The sequence below is a fragment of the Harmonia axyridis genome, chromosome 7 (genome assembly GCF_914767665.1).
Source record: "Harmonia axyridis chromosome 7, icHarAxyr1.1, whole genome shotgun sequence".
Lineage (NCBI taxonomy): Eukaryota > Metazoa > Arthropoda > Insecta > Coleoptera > Coccinellidae > Harmonia > Harmonia axyridis.
Window position 1 is genome coordinate 27101921 of NC_059507.1, and position 14875 is coordinate 27116795.

The 14875-nt window shown below is 32.2% G+C and overlaps 1 protein-coding gene and 2 long non-coding RNA genes across 3 annotated transcripts; 2 read left to right on the forward strand and 1 right to left on the reverse strand.

The window, feature by feature from the left end:
- Nucleotides 1-162: 162 nt before the first annotated feature.
- Nucleotides 163-769, reverse strand: LOC123684711. The gene is made up of 2 exons (XR_006748171.1): nucleotides 419-769; nucleotides 163-358 (listed from the first exon to the last, which is right to left on the reverse strand). It is a non-coding gene; the product is annotated as an uncharacterized LOC123684711 (long non-coding RNA).
- Nucleotides 770-905: 136 nt separating this feature from the next.
- Nucleotides 906-14327, forward strand: LOC123684708 (membrane-associated progesterone receptor component 1-like). Its single transcript, XM_045624080.1, has 3 exons — nucleotides 906-1262; nucleotides 1319-1468; nucleotides 13564-14327. The coding sequence occupies exons 1-3, from the start codon at nucleotides 959-961 to the stop codon at nucleotides 13689-13691; spliced, it is 582 nt and encodes a 193-aa protein (XP_045480036.1). The 5' UTR covers nucleotides 906-958; the 3' UTR covers nucleotides 13692-14327.
- Nucleotides 6211-8990, forward strand: LOC123684712. Its single transcript, XR_006748172.1, has 2 exons — nucleotides 6211-8567; nucleotides 8819-8990. It is a non-coding gene; the product is annotated as an uncharacterized LOC123684712 (long non-coding RNA).
- Nucleotides 14328-14875: the final 548 nt, after the last annotated feature.

Consider the following 14875-nt stretch of genomic DNA (forward strand, 5'->3'; position numbering starts at 1 on the left):
TCATTTTAAAGCTATCCTCAATTGGAAAATTGAATCTTTGTAAGATTATTACAAAAGGTTATAGTATACGTGTGATAATGGTAAATTATATAATGTGGAATTATATTCCCAGATATTTCAGTAGATTAAAAGCCCATGACCTAAATAGGAAAACTTTACAGCAATATTAGATTAATTTATTGCATTCCACTAAAACATTATGATAAATATTTCCTAACAAGTAATGTAAAACATACAAAATTTTTATCACAATGAGGTTTAGTACCATCCCCAGTACATTTTTCCAATAGTCTTTGGTTGACAAGATGCTCTTCGAAAATTAATAAAGCTCACTAGTCGACTCTCAAAACGTAAGGGACTGAAAAAAAAATAGATGAGCTCAAAGAGGATAATTATATAGAAAATATAATTTCCTTACCTATTTTAATAGCGGCTATCATCATTCCAAATATGAGGAAAGTTCCAAGAACTGCATCGCGACTTCGCTTTTTATCCTCTTCAACATCTCTAGGTCCGAAATTTCCATCGATTCGCCTCATTCTTGAAAAATTATTGTGCCCTTTCAGCAGAACGACAATAACATGCAGATCAATTTAAGAGGTTATTTTATTTTTATGATTTTATATTCATAAATTGGTTGTCTTTGCTTTGACATTGGCATAGAAATTGATCTATTAATTTGGGCCATTATAAGATGACTACTACGAATTTTTAAAGGTATATCGTTAAAATTCAAAATTTTGAATTTGAAATTGTCTTGATGCGAAATTTTGAATCATAAAAATGGTTTCAAATAAAAAATTCAATTTTCAGTAAGAAAAAACATAGACTAAAAAATTATGTTGCGCGATTGACTTGGAGCACTGGAAATAAGTTGACAACTCTGTGTTTTGAGATTGGTTAATTTACTAAGCAGTCTTTTACTTGTGTGTTTCTTCCTGTCAAAACGTACCTCAAAATGGCTGAAAATGCTTCCGAGTCGGGAAATATTCTCACAAGTGTTTTGTCAGAAATAATCGAAAGTCCTCTAAATATAGCATTAGTTATTCTAATAGCAGTGTTAGTTTACAAAATAGTCAAAAGTCGTACACATGTGCCTTCGGCCTCAATTCCTGAACCCAAATTACCAAAACTTAAAAAAAGGGATTTCACAGTTCAAGAATTAAATAAATTTGATGGTACACAAGAAGATGGGAGAATTTTGATTGCAGTGAACGGAAATGTTTATGATGTTACCAAAGGAAAAAGATTTTATGGCCCAGGTGACTTAATGAGTTAGTTCATGCCATATTTTTTATTTCAAAATATGATCTAATAGGTGGCCCGTATGCTGCATTTGGAGGTAAAGATGCGTCTAGGGGTCTTGCTACATTCTCAGTTTCTGTTAAAACCGAGGAATATGACGATTTGAGTGATCTTAATTCAATAGAAATGGATTCTGTCAGGGAATGGGAAGCGCAGTTCAAAGGTAATAAGTTAATTGTATGCTGATTCATTGAATTATTTACGTTAACCAATTCAAATCAACCTTCATAAAGCATTAATGTTCATTTGTACTAGAAGTCATTTTGACTTATTATGAATACTAATTAATTTATACAGGGGGACCTCTTGAGGTTATTGTGGAATACTTCAATGATTAAAATTCATTTCATTCGAAATGTGTTGAAAGTAATCCTTTTAAATATTTATATATCAATTCAAATTCTTATAAGAATTGTTCAGGTCCCCTATCAGGATAGGTTGCTATAACTCCTATTCAGGAAAGAATGTTAAAATACAGGAAAATATATACCTGTCAATGATTAAGCTATATACAAACTATAAACATTACATGCAGATAATGCAATGATGAGATAATTTTGATAAGTTATCAGGTTTTAGCCCAATTAAACAAATTTTCAACATTTATTTTTAGACATTAAACTTTCAAGTAATGCAAGAAATTTTTGCAGCATTTAGGAAAATAATTAGTTCTACTTTTTTTGAGGTACCTACTTCTTTTATTATTTCTAATTACAAGGACATGACATGAACTGAAAAACAGTATAAATTAATTATGACTGAGTTAATTGCGGTTTAATTGAAAGATAATAAAGTTGTCAAGGTTATATGAACTTGATACTCCGAGATTTTCAAATAAATGTATTCATTAATATCCATAGATAATATTTGTGGAGGGAAGGAAACAATCTATTTAAATTACATTTTGATATTAAGTTTGGTTAACTGAATATTTGGGTTGAGTAAAGAATTAGGAGAGGCACCTGTTGCGATTCTTCTGAATTGAATACACTGTAACTTCCCCTTTGTCCAGAAATAACATGAAATATTTTGTTGCAATTGTATGATTCTGAAAATTTTTGCATAATGACGTCACCGTAATTTTTTTCAAATGGAACACCCCCATTTTGTCTCAATTTTCCGATTACTCTAGATGAGCTGATTCCAAAAATGTATCACATGTTGATTCCAATTGGTACAGGCTTGACAAAAAAAAATGACGGTGACGTCATTACTCGAAAGTAATTCACCCTGTATATTAGATTATTATTTCAAAATACGGTAAATTAAAATAAAAAATCGACGTGTTTCAGTATTATTTCTTAAAATGGTCTGTTTACCTAAAAATGAATTTGTTCCATATTTTACGGACACAGTGTATATATAATACATGCTTAATATCAACTTCTGGATCTGTAATCACCGAAATATTAGTAAATTTTTTATGCCCCTGAGCTATCAACATAAAATTTTCATTAGAAGCTTGATTTGGTTAGATCATTTAAACAGGCGAAATCTCAACCCGATCGAATCAGTCACGAAAATATTAGATATTTCTTTCCCAATATTCTTGAAATTTTCCAAACACTGAAAGATAAAATGGATGTAGATTATATATTTTCTTTTTTGTGGTCTTGATGATGTGATCAGCTTGAAATTTTGCACGGATCTTGAAATTGGTATTATATATCAATAACCGTCGGTTTTGTAGTCTTGAAAATATTGAGTAATTTTATCACGATATTCTTCTTGAATGTTCCATGGTTTTGACAATTTTTGAAATTTCATTTTTCATCACTTCTTCTCAATCCACTTTATAATGGACATCAACTAAGATGCATAAAAAACCTGGTGTGTCTACCGATACATGTAAAACCTTTAGACAAAACGAGAGATTTTTCAGATTTATACCTAGGGCGAGTTCGGATAGTCAGCGCTGTCGAATGCGCATTAAATGTGATGTCAACAAAGCGTTCGTAAATTACCGATGGAATCGCGTTCTTAAACATTTCTTAAATTCATCGCCGTATCATCGGAGTCCATCTGATGAACTACGGAAAATGGGAAAAATATATTTTTCAAATAATTATGTACCGGGTTTTTCACCATAATTTGACCCCCCCTTTAACTTTGTTACTAGAAGAGGTACAAAATAATATTTTTTACAAAAGTTTCACGAAATTTACTAGTGTTTTCTAAAATGATTTCACAAAACGAAATATATACAGAGTGGGCAACATATTGATATCAACTTCATTTTTTCAAATGGAACACCCTGTATATTTTTCTATATTTGATTAGCTCTTTTTCCCCTGATTTCGAATATATAACATATGTTTGGCGTATCTCTCTTATTCTGAGCATCACAGAGTTTCAAATTTCAAAAACCACCTGTCAAGCTTAGTGATCAGTTTTCAAGTGAAAGGCTGCGATAATTCAAAATGCACTTTTTTGAGTTGGCATATATGACATACGTTTGTCATTTAATGAAACTATTCATCGAATATACACTATAGAAGCGGAAAAATTTGAAATATTTCCACTTTATGTGAAGAACAATAAGAATAAGAAAACTACAAGGGGAGAATATATAGAGTTGCATCCAAATCATCCAATTTCAATTTATAGTGAGAAACGTATGTATACAGGGTGAGTCTTTGACTTGTACATATATTTTAACCCAAGATTCCTGAGGTCAAAACAAACACTTTTTTCCTTTACCATTTTTTCCGATTCGGCCCGGTTAAAAAGATACAGGCTGTTGAAAATCGTTAAAAAAATGTGATTTTCGGCTATATCTCGTAAATGGTTGTATCGAAGGAAATGATTTTTGAAATATAGCTTTTTTTTGATGTGATACATCTTATCCGAACACAAGATTCCATACACATTCTTCTGTTTCTTTATTATGAACATTACATCCCATAAAAATACCAGAAATTCGAAGAAACCAACTCTTAAGAGTAATTTCAACGTTCATTGAAGAATATTTGGCTAATTTGAAAAATAAAAGTATTCTTCATGTTTTCTCGTACAAAGCGCCGTTTTCGAGTAACTTGATCTTAAAAAAAAAATTATCTGTGAAATTCAAAAAATTGGGTACTTTGGCTGAATACAACTCTGTTCTGTTGTGGAAAAAAAACCACAGAAATGAATATTTACTATGATGTCATGTCTCAGATTTTAGGATTGAAGTACTAGCCAACTAAGTTTGAAAATGAAGTTGTAAAAGTGAATAAGCTCACCTCAACTCCTCGATTTGATTAAAAATTACTGAGCTTTGGCACAGCTCTGATAATAAGAAGATACTTCACTAAAATCAACATTCTTTTTGAAAGTTCCAGATTATTCATAAAGCCCATGTTTAAAAAAGTTTTCACAAAATAGTCCCATTATAATGACAACAATCAATATCCCACTAAAGACTGCTGCTATCGAACAATACTGTATTCTTCTTCGGCTCATTCAAACTCACATCGAAACATACCACTAGGACTAGGTACATACTAGACAAATTTTCATGTGATTGAGATTGAATACTTTTATTCTTTTGCTATTCCATAAATTCATCCTAAGAGCATTGTATTGACATACTTCCAAGAGGGCCATAATTGTTTTAATGTGAAAACAAATTAGGTGAGTTGAAAGAAACTGGATATTCTATTGTGGATATTTAAATTGAATACTTCTCATTTATTTTCAATGCCAAAATCAAGATGAATTAAGTAGTAAAGTTGGCTATAATGTAGGTACACATTAAGAACAAATTTGATTACAAGTGGAGTTTAACATTTTCCATTGATTACAGAGCCAGAATATTTTACATATTTCCATATTTTCATACTGATGGCTTCAAAAATATTGATGCATTTCAATATTTTTATGAGATAGTTGGAACAAATCAAATGCTTCATTTCATAACAAATATCTTATAACGATAACAGTGTAAACTGTAAATGAAAATTTTAGGTTAGAACATAGATTATTCGAACCGAACTGCTGTGTTTATATTTGGCATCACTCGAAATTTCAAATTCAAACTTAAAACCACAGATTACTTTAGTCTGTGTTAGAACTTTCATAGATAAATATTATTTATTTGAGATTTTAAGGTTAAATAGCAATTCTTATAGACAACGATATCATATAAATGAAATATAATGAATGAATGGATATGAGTATCAGAGCTAATATGGGTGGTAGCGAGCTCAATTCGTTATAATTATCGAAAATGAAATAGAAATCAAGAGAAGAATATTTAATCTTTAGCGTCAACGAAATTGGAATAACTCATTCATTTTATTATAAACACTACTTTGTTCAACAAATGGAATGGTAAACGTGAGTTTATGATGGTTTTTCTAATTTAGTAGCTTATTTCCAAGGTTCAAAAGGTATATCTTATGCTTGAGAAAACTTCAGTGTTCCGGTTTTCAGGGGTGAATTAGCTCATTCTGAAAATTTAAAATGGCTATATCTTTTCAACAGGGCCGAATCGGAAAAAATGGTAAATGAAAAAAGTATTTCTTTTGACCTCAGGAACCTTCGGTTAAAATATATGTACAAGTCAAAGACTCACCCTGTATATATCGTTGCCAACGAGATAACTCAAAAAAGGGGTTTTTGAGTTATTGCAGCCTTTCACTTGAAAACTGATCACTAAGCTTGACAGGTGGTTTTTGAAATTTGAAACTCTGTGATGCTCAGAATAAGAGAGATACGCCAAACATATGTTATATATTCGAAATCAGGGGAAAAAGAGCTAATCAAATATAGAAAAATATACAGGGTGTTCCATTTGAAAAAATGAAGTTGATATCAATATGTTGCCCACTCTGTATATATTTCGTTTTGTGAAATCATTTCAGAAAACACTAGTAAATTTCGTGAAACTTTTGTAAAAAATATTATTTTGTACCTCTTCTAGTAACAAAGTTAAAGGGGGGGTCAAATTATGGTGAAAAACCCGGTACATATTTGCTCTTTTGAGGAAATATATTAATATACTTTTATGTGAGGAAATAAAATAGATTAACCTAATTATTCATTTGAACTGTCGTTGAAATAGCACAAGAAAATGACATCACGGCATGCAGACAATTAGTTTTCTTATATTAATTTGCAGACATTTACAAACAATTATTTCGTTGAAATAGCTTTGTAATCTCAACGTAAATTTATAATTCAGCATATAGTGACTTAATTAAACATAGTCAAAATCAAAATTATTGGGCCTGATATTATTTGATTGTATATAGAACAAATTATTTAACTGAAGAATACTACAGTGACTGAATAAAATGGGCCTAACATTTTGAATGAATCCCAAAAATCAGGTAAATGGAGAATGTGAACAAAAAGCCGCCATATTTAGGCTCAGCCAATCAAAAACGGGACCACGCTTGTCGCCACTGTGGTTTATTAGGACACTGTAAATTCAGCATAGAAAGCAGCACTTTTACTTCGACATTTTGCTGGTTCAGCGCTGTCCAGCGCATTAAACAGCGCTGACTTTCCGATCTCGCCCCTACTTGATTTCGAGTTCGTGTAAGTTTCAGATGGCGCATACAGCGTTTATATTTGACATTTCTCTCGATCCACGGCTCTCGTGATCTTTGAGTATAGAATAATAATATTTTATATTCTATGCTCGTGACAATCTTCTATACTGTGAAAGTGTGAATAGACCCAAGGTTTATAGATTTAGACAGGTTGTCTCGTAACTTTCAACCAATCAGCGTCAACCATTCGTGACGTCACTCGGTTTACACATTCAAATGAAAAACATTTGATTGTAATGAAATCGTGGGTTTTCACGGATTTTCTTATTAGTTTGATCGCGTATATCGTTTGTAGCCTCTCCTAAATAGTCTTAAATATCTTCAATCATAAAATAGCTACGATAAAATGTCCGTCAATGATGGCCAATGGCGACACAGACACTCTATAGACCTTAACAGACACCGGATGACGCGTTACCCCACTCTTCAACCCAAGTTACGAGACAACCTGTGTAATCTACAGACCTTGGAATAGACCAATAGCCGTCTGTCATTATTTTCCATTCATTTCATTAAGAATTCGATATGAACTGAATTGTGGAAGTTTGCAGTGTCTCAAATCATTATTTCATTTTTAAAAGCTGCCAGACAGATAGCGGGAATTCGAACAAACTCTAGTAATTTTTCACCAGAACAGCAAGTGGACTATCTCAAAAGGTCTGAAACAAAATCATATCAGTGCACACACCAGGTTTTTTATGCATCTTAACATCAACTCATAAAATTGGTAAGCAAAGGGGGTTATTTATGGGTGTTGAGGTGAAATTCGGATCCAAAAAATATCGTATTTCAACGTTATACCACCCGCCAGCAGTTCAGGACCACAATTTTATTCGGAGGAAATGCTTGATGAATTGAGCGAAATTGATGCAACCATAGAATGATTAACAGGTAGATGGAGTATCCTCATCACGTACTGTGTTCGCCGTTCGGCAAATCCACACCGGTGCAGAGCGTCGGTGTAAGGTGTGAAGCATGAACGGTTGATAATCCACAACAAATGGAGCGTGCATGTTTGCCGAACGATAACAAAGCTGATATCGAGGAGACAAATTCAATCTAGTTTGACGTCTGACCCTCTCCAATGATTTCAATTGTCCAATATGTTCCCTTTCTTCTCACAAAACATTCAAAAATTCTTTGATATCAGCTCCGTCACCGGTCACGTGACCTATCAACCGTTCGCACCTTACACTGCTAGCTCTGCACCGGTGTGGATTTGCCGAAAGCAGTAATTGAACAATATATGAACTCTACCTAATAATTCAGTGGCGTTTATGCACTCTATTGTTAGTTCTCAGTGAAGGAAAGCGCGCACTTCTTTATATTTGTTCTATAATTCGATGTTTGATATTGATTGTGAAAAATTTGATTACATTTTTTTCAGACACACATACACAATAACTTTCCATGCCTTAGTTCGAAAGTGTTTTCAATAACATATTAGGATAGCCCGTGAAATATACTATCTTACCGATGGGTCACTTTTCAATTTTGCTCGAACGATAAGTCACAAAATCCAGAGAGAGCGGGGCACATTTGACTTTTTCAAATTTGCCGCTTTAACAACATGTTTCCAGATCCTTCTTCGAATATATATCAGTTTAGGCGGTATTCATTCCTCAGTTGAAAGTTTACATTGATGAGAGTCATTTCATAGTTGCTGTTCTATTGAAGAATACGTACCTGAAATATTTTTGGAAACTGCATCTGTTACTTGAGGTGAGTTGAAATAATAGAATTTCATGGTTTTGCATTGTTTTCACATAAAAAATGAGTGTATTTAGGAATATTTTCCTGTTAATTTGAATCATTTATTCGCATATTTGGCTGAGATATGTTCCAAAAAGTGTGAAATATGTTGGTGGGGCAGATTTGACATTGCTCTCAAGAGGCAGTTTTGACGTGGCAAAAGTGCCCCACCATTACTTCTTTTGATTCGGAATATTTCTGAAATATCTTAATGTTTTCAGGGTATCATCATTATGGTGTGAAATTATAAGAAAAAGACTAACAGATGCGATATTGATGAATCAAATATCAAAAAAGCAATGGATGATGTTGCTTGCGGCAAATATAGTTGCAGGGAAGCATCTTTTATTTATAATATAAACCGGACCACTCTTATACATCAAATGAAGAAAAGGGACGATGATTCAAGAGCCGAAGACAAAGATACTTATTCATCTAAATACAGGTGTTCACCACTCAAGAAGAACAACTGCGGAATTATTCATAGATATATTGATTGAGGCATATTGAAAAGCATTTACAGCTAAAGGCAGAAGAAGGGAATTATGTTCTACTGTTGATGGATAATAGTGATACTCACATGCTATTATAATGCTATTAAATTTTGCCGTGAGAATGGTAAAGTTTTGCACAGTTTCCCCCCTCATACATCACACAAACTCCAACCTCTTGATGTTGGAGTCTTTGCACCCTTTAAGTCATATCTTAAGAAATCCATCAATAATTTTATGATCAACCACTCTGGCCAAAGAGCATCTATTTATGATATAGGAGAACTTACAGCATCCCCAATAAGGAATGTCTTCAAACAAACCAAAGCAAAAAAACCAGTGCAAGGCATGAAACAAAACATAATAAGAAAAGTGGAACAATTCGGAAAAAAAAATATTAAAAGGAAATTCGAAGAAAGTGATACAGATTCTCTTTTTTCACTACATTCTGAAAGCACAATTGGGGCTAACTCAATAGTTGAGTTGACAGATGACCAAACACCGCAGATAGAAAACTATGTACTGGTTCAGTTTCCAACAAAGTCTTCTGTTATTTATTATGTTGGCAGAATTGGAGAAATTCCAGAAGACGACGAATGTAATAGTAATTTACGTAACAAGTCCGAAAAATAGGGTTTTTTTGGACGAATAGACAAAATTCCAGGACGAGCGTAAGCGAGTCCTGGAAGTCTGTGAGTCCAAAAAAAACCATTTTCGGGCGTGTTGCTTACAATATTTTTTCGGCAACCATGTAAAATAACACTATCGCTGCTGCTTTCTATATTTTATTGCGATTGCGATCAAAAAAATGCAAATTTTTGACAACTAATTTCATATGAACTGTAAGCCGTTATCTCGGTTGCTGTGTACTCTATGATTCTTTTCCGGCCTAGTCCGGGAAGTACGTACTTTCCGGACTAGGCCGGGAAATGCTACTTTCTCAGAGAAAAAGCGTCCGGGAAGTGAGCACTTCCCGGACGGTTGCCGAAAAAATAAATTTCTTGAGGAAAAAGTTTGCAACAAATAAATTTTCGAATCCTGATATTCCAGATATTTCTGTTGTAAACAGAATGGATATAATAGATATATTGCCGAATCCTTAATTGGGTGCCAAATATAATAATTTGATGTAAACTTTGATTATTACAATTTAAAATAAACTAAGAGTTTTGAAAATTACTGTTACTACTATTACTATTCGACTCTGTAAATGAGTATAGAATTTACCAAATCCTTATATTTTATTTTTTATAACATTATGTTAGTAATAAATATGTTAATCTAGGAACTTTCGTTAGGTGTTACAACTGCGCCACCCAAATAATTCGAAAGTCAAACCTTGGGGCAGATTTGTCAAAATTTGACGCAATGGCTTTTTTGTCTGTTTTTATCAAATTTGATAATGACAATGAGAAAACATGGTCAATATATTCTTGAATCCTCAGTAAGTTTATTCCCCAGTTTTCAAATGAAAATCTTGTTTATTACCATTTCTGTTGACAATTTCATTTTCTATGTCAAATGAGCCCCGCCCTCCCCTACGCCAAATTCTGTGGGATAGAAAATTTTCATTTCGAGAGGTTATATTGAACACAAATAAGTTTTATATTCAGGACGATACAAATGAAAATTGGAGGCTTCTCAATAAGGAATAAATAAATATCTTTATCTACTCCTATTGAATTATATATTCATTATTCAACTGCTTTTGAGCAATAAATAGTATCTATTAACAAATAGCCGTGAGTTATAATAACTCACTGCTATAACTCACTATAATAAATCGGAAAATATGGATCTGTGCTTCTATACTTCTCTGCTTCTATTCGATTGGCCGAAAGGGAACATTCCATTATTGTTATTGAGGGGAGGAATGTACGAGGGAATGTCACTCTTGACGTTTTCAAATTAAGTTGATATCTAATTATTGTGAATGTTTTGCTGAAAACGATTAATTCAGACAATGAAGATGAAATATTATATAGGTATACATTTCCAAAAGACAAACAGCTAATGTTACCATATAGAATTAATTGTCCGAAAAAATATGAAGGAGTTTGAAAAAATTTTCAAGATTGGTGTAGCAGTAAGATCATTAAGTCAGGGAATAATAAATAATCAATAAAGTTCTATGTCTGTACTCAATACTGGATTCGAGCTAGCCGAAGCTAGTTCCATTGTGATTGGTGGCACTAAGTTTCCATCTCTCTTGTACGGGATCGAGCACATATGTTTATTTCCCGTTCCTTCTGTCTATATTCAAAGTCTGTATTTTTTTCTTAGTATTTATTGATATAGTCGTAGATAAAGTATAGTATTCAACTTGCGGTAATGGTCATAACTCACTTGATGAATTACAGCACTCGCCTGCGGCTCGTGCTGCAAACATCATCTGCGTGAGTTATGACCTACATTACCGCTCGTTGAATAATATACTATTATAGGGGAGACTAAACCGGGCATTCCAAATATTACAATTGATGCCTTTTTTGATTATATTAAATTTCTCTTGAAATCCGATAGATCGTATATAGCTTTGAACCTAAAAATTAGAAATTAAGGACTGATTTGCATTGATTGTTTTTGAGTATCAAGCACGAATCTGAGAATTTTGGAAAAACAAAAATTATGAATTATAAGCTAATTATGAGAAATCTCTTTATATATTCAGAGTTTTTTCTTGTTTGTATATGTTGAAGGCAATAAGGAAACGAATATTATTATTAAAAATAAAGGTTAATTTTACAAAGTACATAATTGTATCTCAGCCAATAAATCTTTCATCCATGTTCAAAGAATACATAATAAAATTCCTTTTACAATCTTCTAATTGGTTCTCTGATTCATTATGCATATTTTCGATGTCACAAAATTTACAACATTTTCAACAAGTGTTTCATCAACAATATCCTCAGGATTATCTCGTTTCAAGATGAACATATTATGTAGAAATGATCCTATGATCAAGGTTATGCTAGCATTTCTTTACGAAATATAGCTAGTAATATGACGAGAATGAAGAAATAATAAACATGAAAAATGTAATAACAAAAAGAAACCCTTGTCTTACCATTAGAGTACAATATTCAATATTTCCGTATTTTATAATTAATTTACATAATAAAGAATTAAAAACACTTACATGTGGAATGTTACACCATCCCTTATTTGTTTTTTATTCCGGGTACAGCCACAAGATGCACAATTAACCATTTTGAATAGTGAGCTTTTTTGAGAAATCCTGAATGAATTGTTCACCAAAATGTTCAAATAATCAAATCAAATGTTCAACTATATTCTGCTTCACACTCAAAATAACTGAAAATTCTTTAACACATGTATTTTAATACATAAAACTATAGATATGGATTGTTGAAGTTGAATTTTAGATAATAAAATTTTAACTTAAACAATCCATGTCTTTAGCTAACCCACAAATTAGATTGAAAAATGGAAACTTTATTTGTTTAGCGTATATAGGACGAAAATCTGAATAGTTAGTCATTTAAAAGAAAATTTAAATCTCAATATTTCGTATAAAACCATAAACTCTTCAGGCAAATCATTAAAACATAATAAAGAAACAGTAAGAACAAGAAATCAGGAGTATATGAGTTAACCTGTGTTACATACCCATTGGTATATGTTTGCCAAACAGGTAGAGAATTCGAAAATAGGATTAAAGAACATCAAAATTCATTTGTTAAAAATAAATCAAATTCTACCTATGCCAACCACCTTCAAGAAATCAGACCTGATTTTGACAATAATTTTGAAATGCTCCATATAGAAAATACTGAACCTTCTAGAAGCACTAGGAATAAACCGAAATCATAAAAACGACTTTTTTGCTTAACGACCAAACAGATTAATGTTACAAATTGAAGTAGAGTGTCTATTATCAAGCCTTAAGCAAAATTTCATGATCTCTTAACCAGACCCAAAATTCAAGAATAACATCGAAAAAATTAACTAATCTTTCCCTGATTACATTTTTGGAGACTACATAACAGTATATAGGTATACATGTGGCGCATGAATGACGAGCGCTCAAAATTTCCCAACTTAATGTCAGCGCTTTCTTTATTTTTTAAATTGATTTTAGGATAATAGGTTTCTCTTTATAAAAATAATTCCTGAAAAATGTTGACACGAGCGAAGTTAACGTTTCATATACATTTAATTTGTATCTTTAACATGTAAAAAACCTTGAAGCCATTCCAGTTACTGGAGTTCATTAGAACTCTGGAACTGGATGGGGAGATGCAGTGGTGAGAATAGCTCTGATGAGAGTATATAAGATCTCAAGGTCACAGCGCAGATACACTATAACCACAGGCTCAGATTTATTTGTCAGAACAAACAGAATTATATAGAAATACTTTTAGTTTCACATCAATTGAAAAATTGCAAATGAGGAAATAATTTGTATTTTTAACAAATTTTTCTTATATTGTTTTATTCTTTTTTTGCAGAAAAATATGAACTTGTGGGAAAGTTATTGAAACCAGGTGAAGAGCCCACTAACTATTCTGATGAGGAAGATGAATCATCAGCAGCTACCACAGCAGGTGGGGCAGGAGATAGGTCTAAAGAGGATTAAACACATGAAAAATGGAGGATAAAGGCTGAAGTAGAGGTCACATTTTTTTTAATCAAAACTTAATTTCCATTGCAGTTAGTCTCTACTTTTTAAATTTGATAAATATAAATATATATTTTTATGTATATGTGAGCTTTTATTAAATTATGTATAATTCGTTTCTTCTATATAAATTTCGATTAACATAATCGAATCAGTAAATCTGTTTGAACTTATGGTGTTTTATTCAAAGTTTTTCAGTTGACGTTTAATTCAATGTAGAAGAAGAGTAATATTTTCATAAAATCCATTGAAAAACTTATTAAATAGAATATTCAACTTTCAAAAATGGGCTGTGTTTTTTTCAATAAAACGATAAGAAAATTATATTTGACTTATATACCAGAAATTTGCTTTTAAATTGATTGTATAACTTCATTTGTGTGTATCTTATTCTCTTAAGAATGAATGTACCACAGATATCAAATGCAATACCAAAAATAAATACAAAGTATCCTATTATTTTATTGAAGTATCAAAAACTTTGGGGTTTGATGTTCCAAATGTGAAATGCAAATTTATTCATTCCATTCTTTGAAAATTGTTAATTATGCTAAGGAACTAATCAATGTGATCTAATAAAGATTTATATAATTACTTTTCTTTCATTTGATGTGTGTTGTTGGTTATTTCCCAAAATAAATAGAATCTTTTCAGATAAAAGTGAGGGGTCTCTCACTGACTGAAATCCGTACACTAAATTGCCCCTTAAAGAAAAAGTTTTCTTATTTTCCCAAAATTGCCTTTATTGCCCCTTCATTTCCAATAAATTCCACTCATTTGCCTAGGCGATTAGTCTCTTTTTTTCAAGGATGAACCAGCAATAGTGGGTTTTTAACGTTTGTGAATTAATAACAAGGAAATAACATCATGGCATGCAGTCAATTTTTTAATTTCGGAAAAATAACCTCCTCGATCGGGACTCGAACCCGCAACCTCCTAATCACCAGTGTACCTCTTGTCAGAGCCAGAGGTATAGCACTGGAGTAGTAATTCGGAGGTTGCGGGTTCGAGTCCCGATCGAGAAGGTTATTTTTCCAGAATTGAAAAATTGACTGCATGCCATGATGGCGAACCCGCAACCTCCGAATCACCAGTCTACCTCTGCTCCAGAGTCAGAGGTAGTGCACTGGAGTAGTAATTTG

Coding starts and splice junctions, on each gene's coding strand:
- LOC123684708 (XM_045624080.1), top strand. CDS start 959: ATGGCTGAAAATGCTTCCGAGTCGGGAAATATTCTCACAAGTGTTTTG. Junction 1,263..1,318: donor AAAAAGATTTTATGGCCCAG/GTGACTTAATGA, acceptor ATGATCTAATAG/GTGGCCCGTATGCTGCATTT. Junction 1,469..13,563: donor ATGGGAAGCGCAGTTCAAAG/GTAATAAGTTAA, acceptor CTTTTTTTGCAG/AAAAATATGAACTTGTGGGA.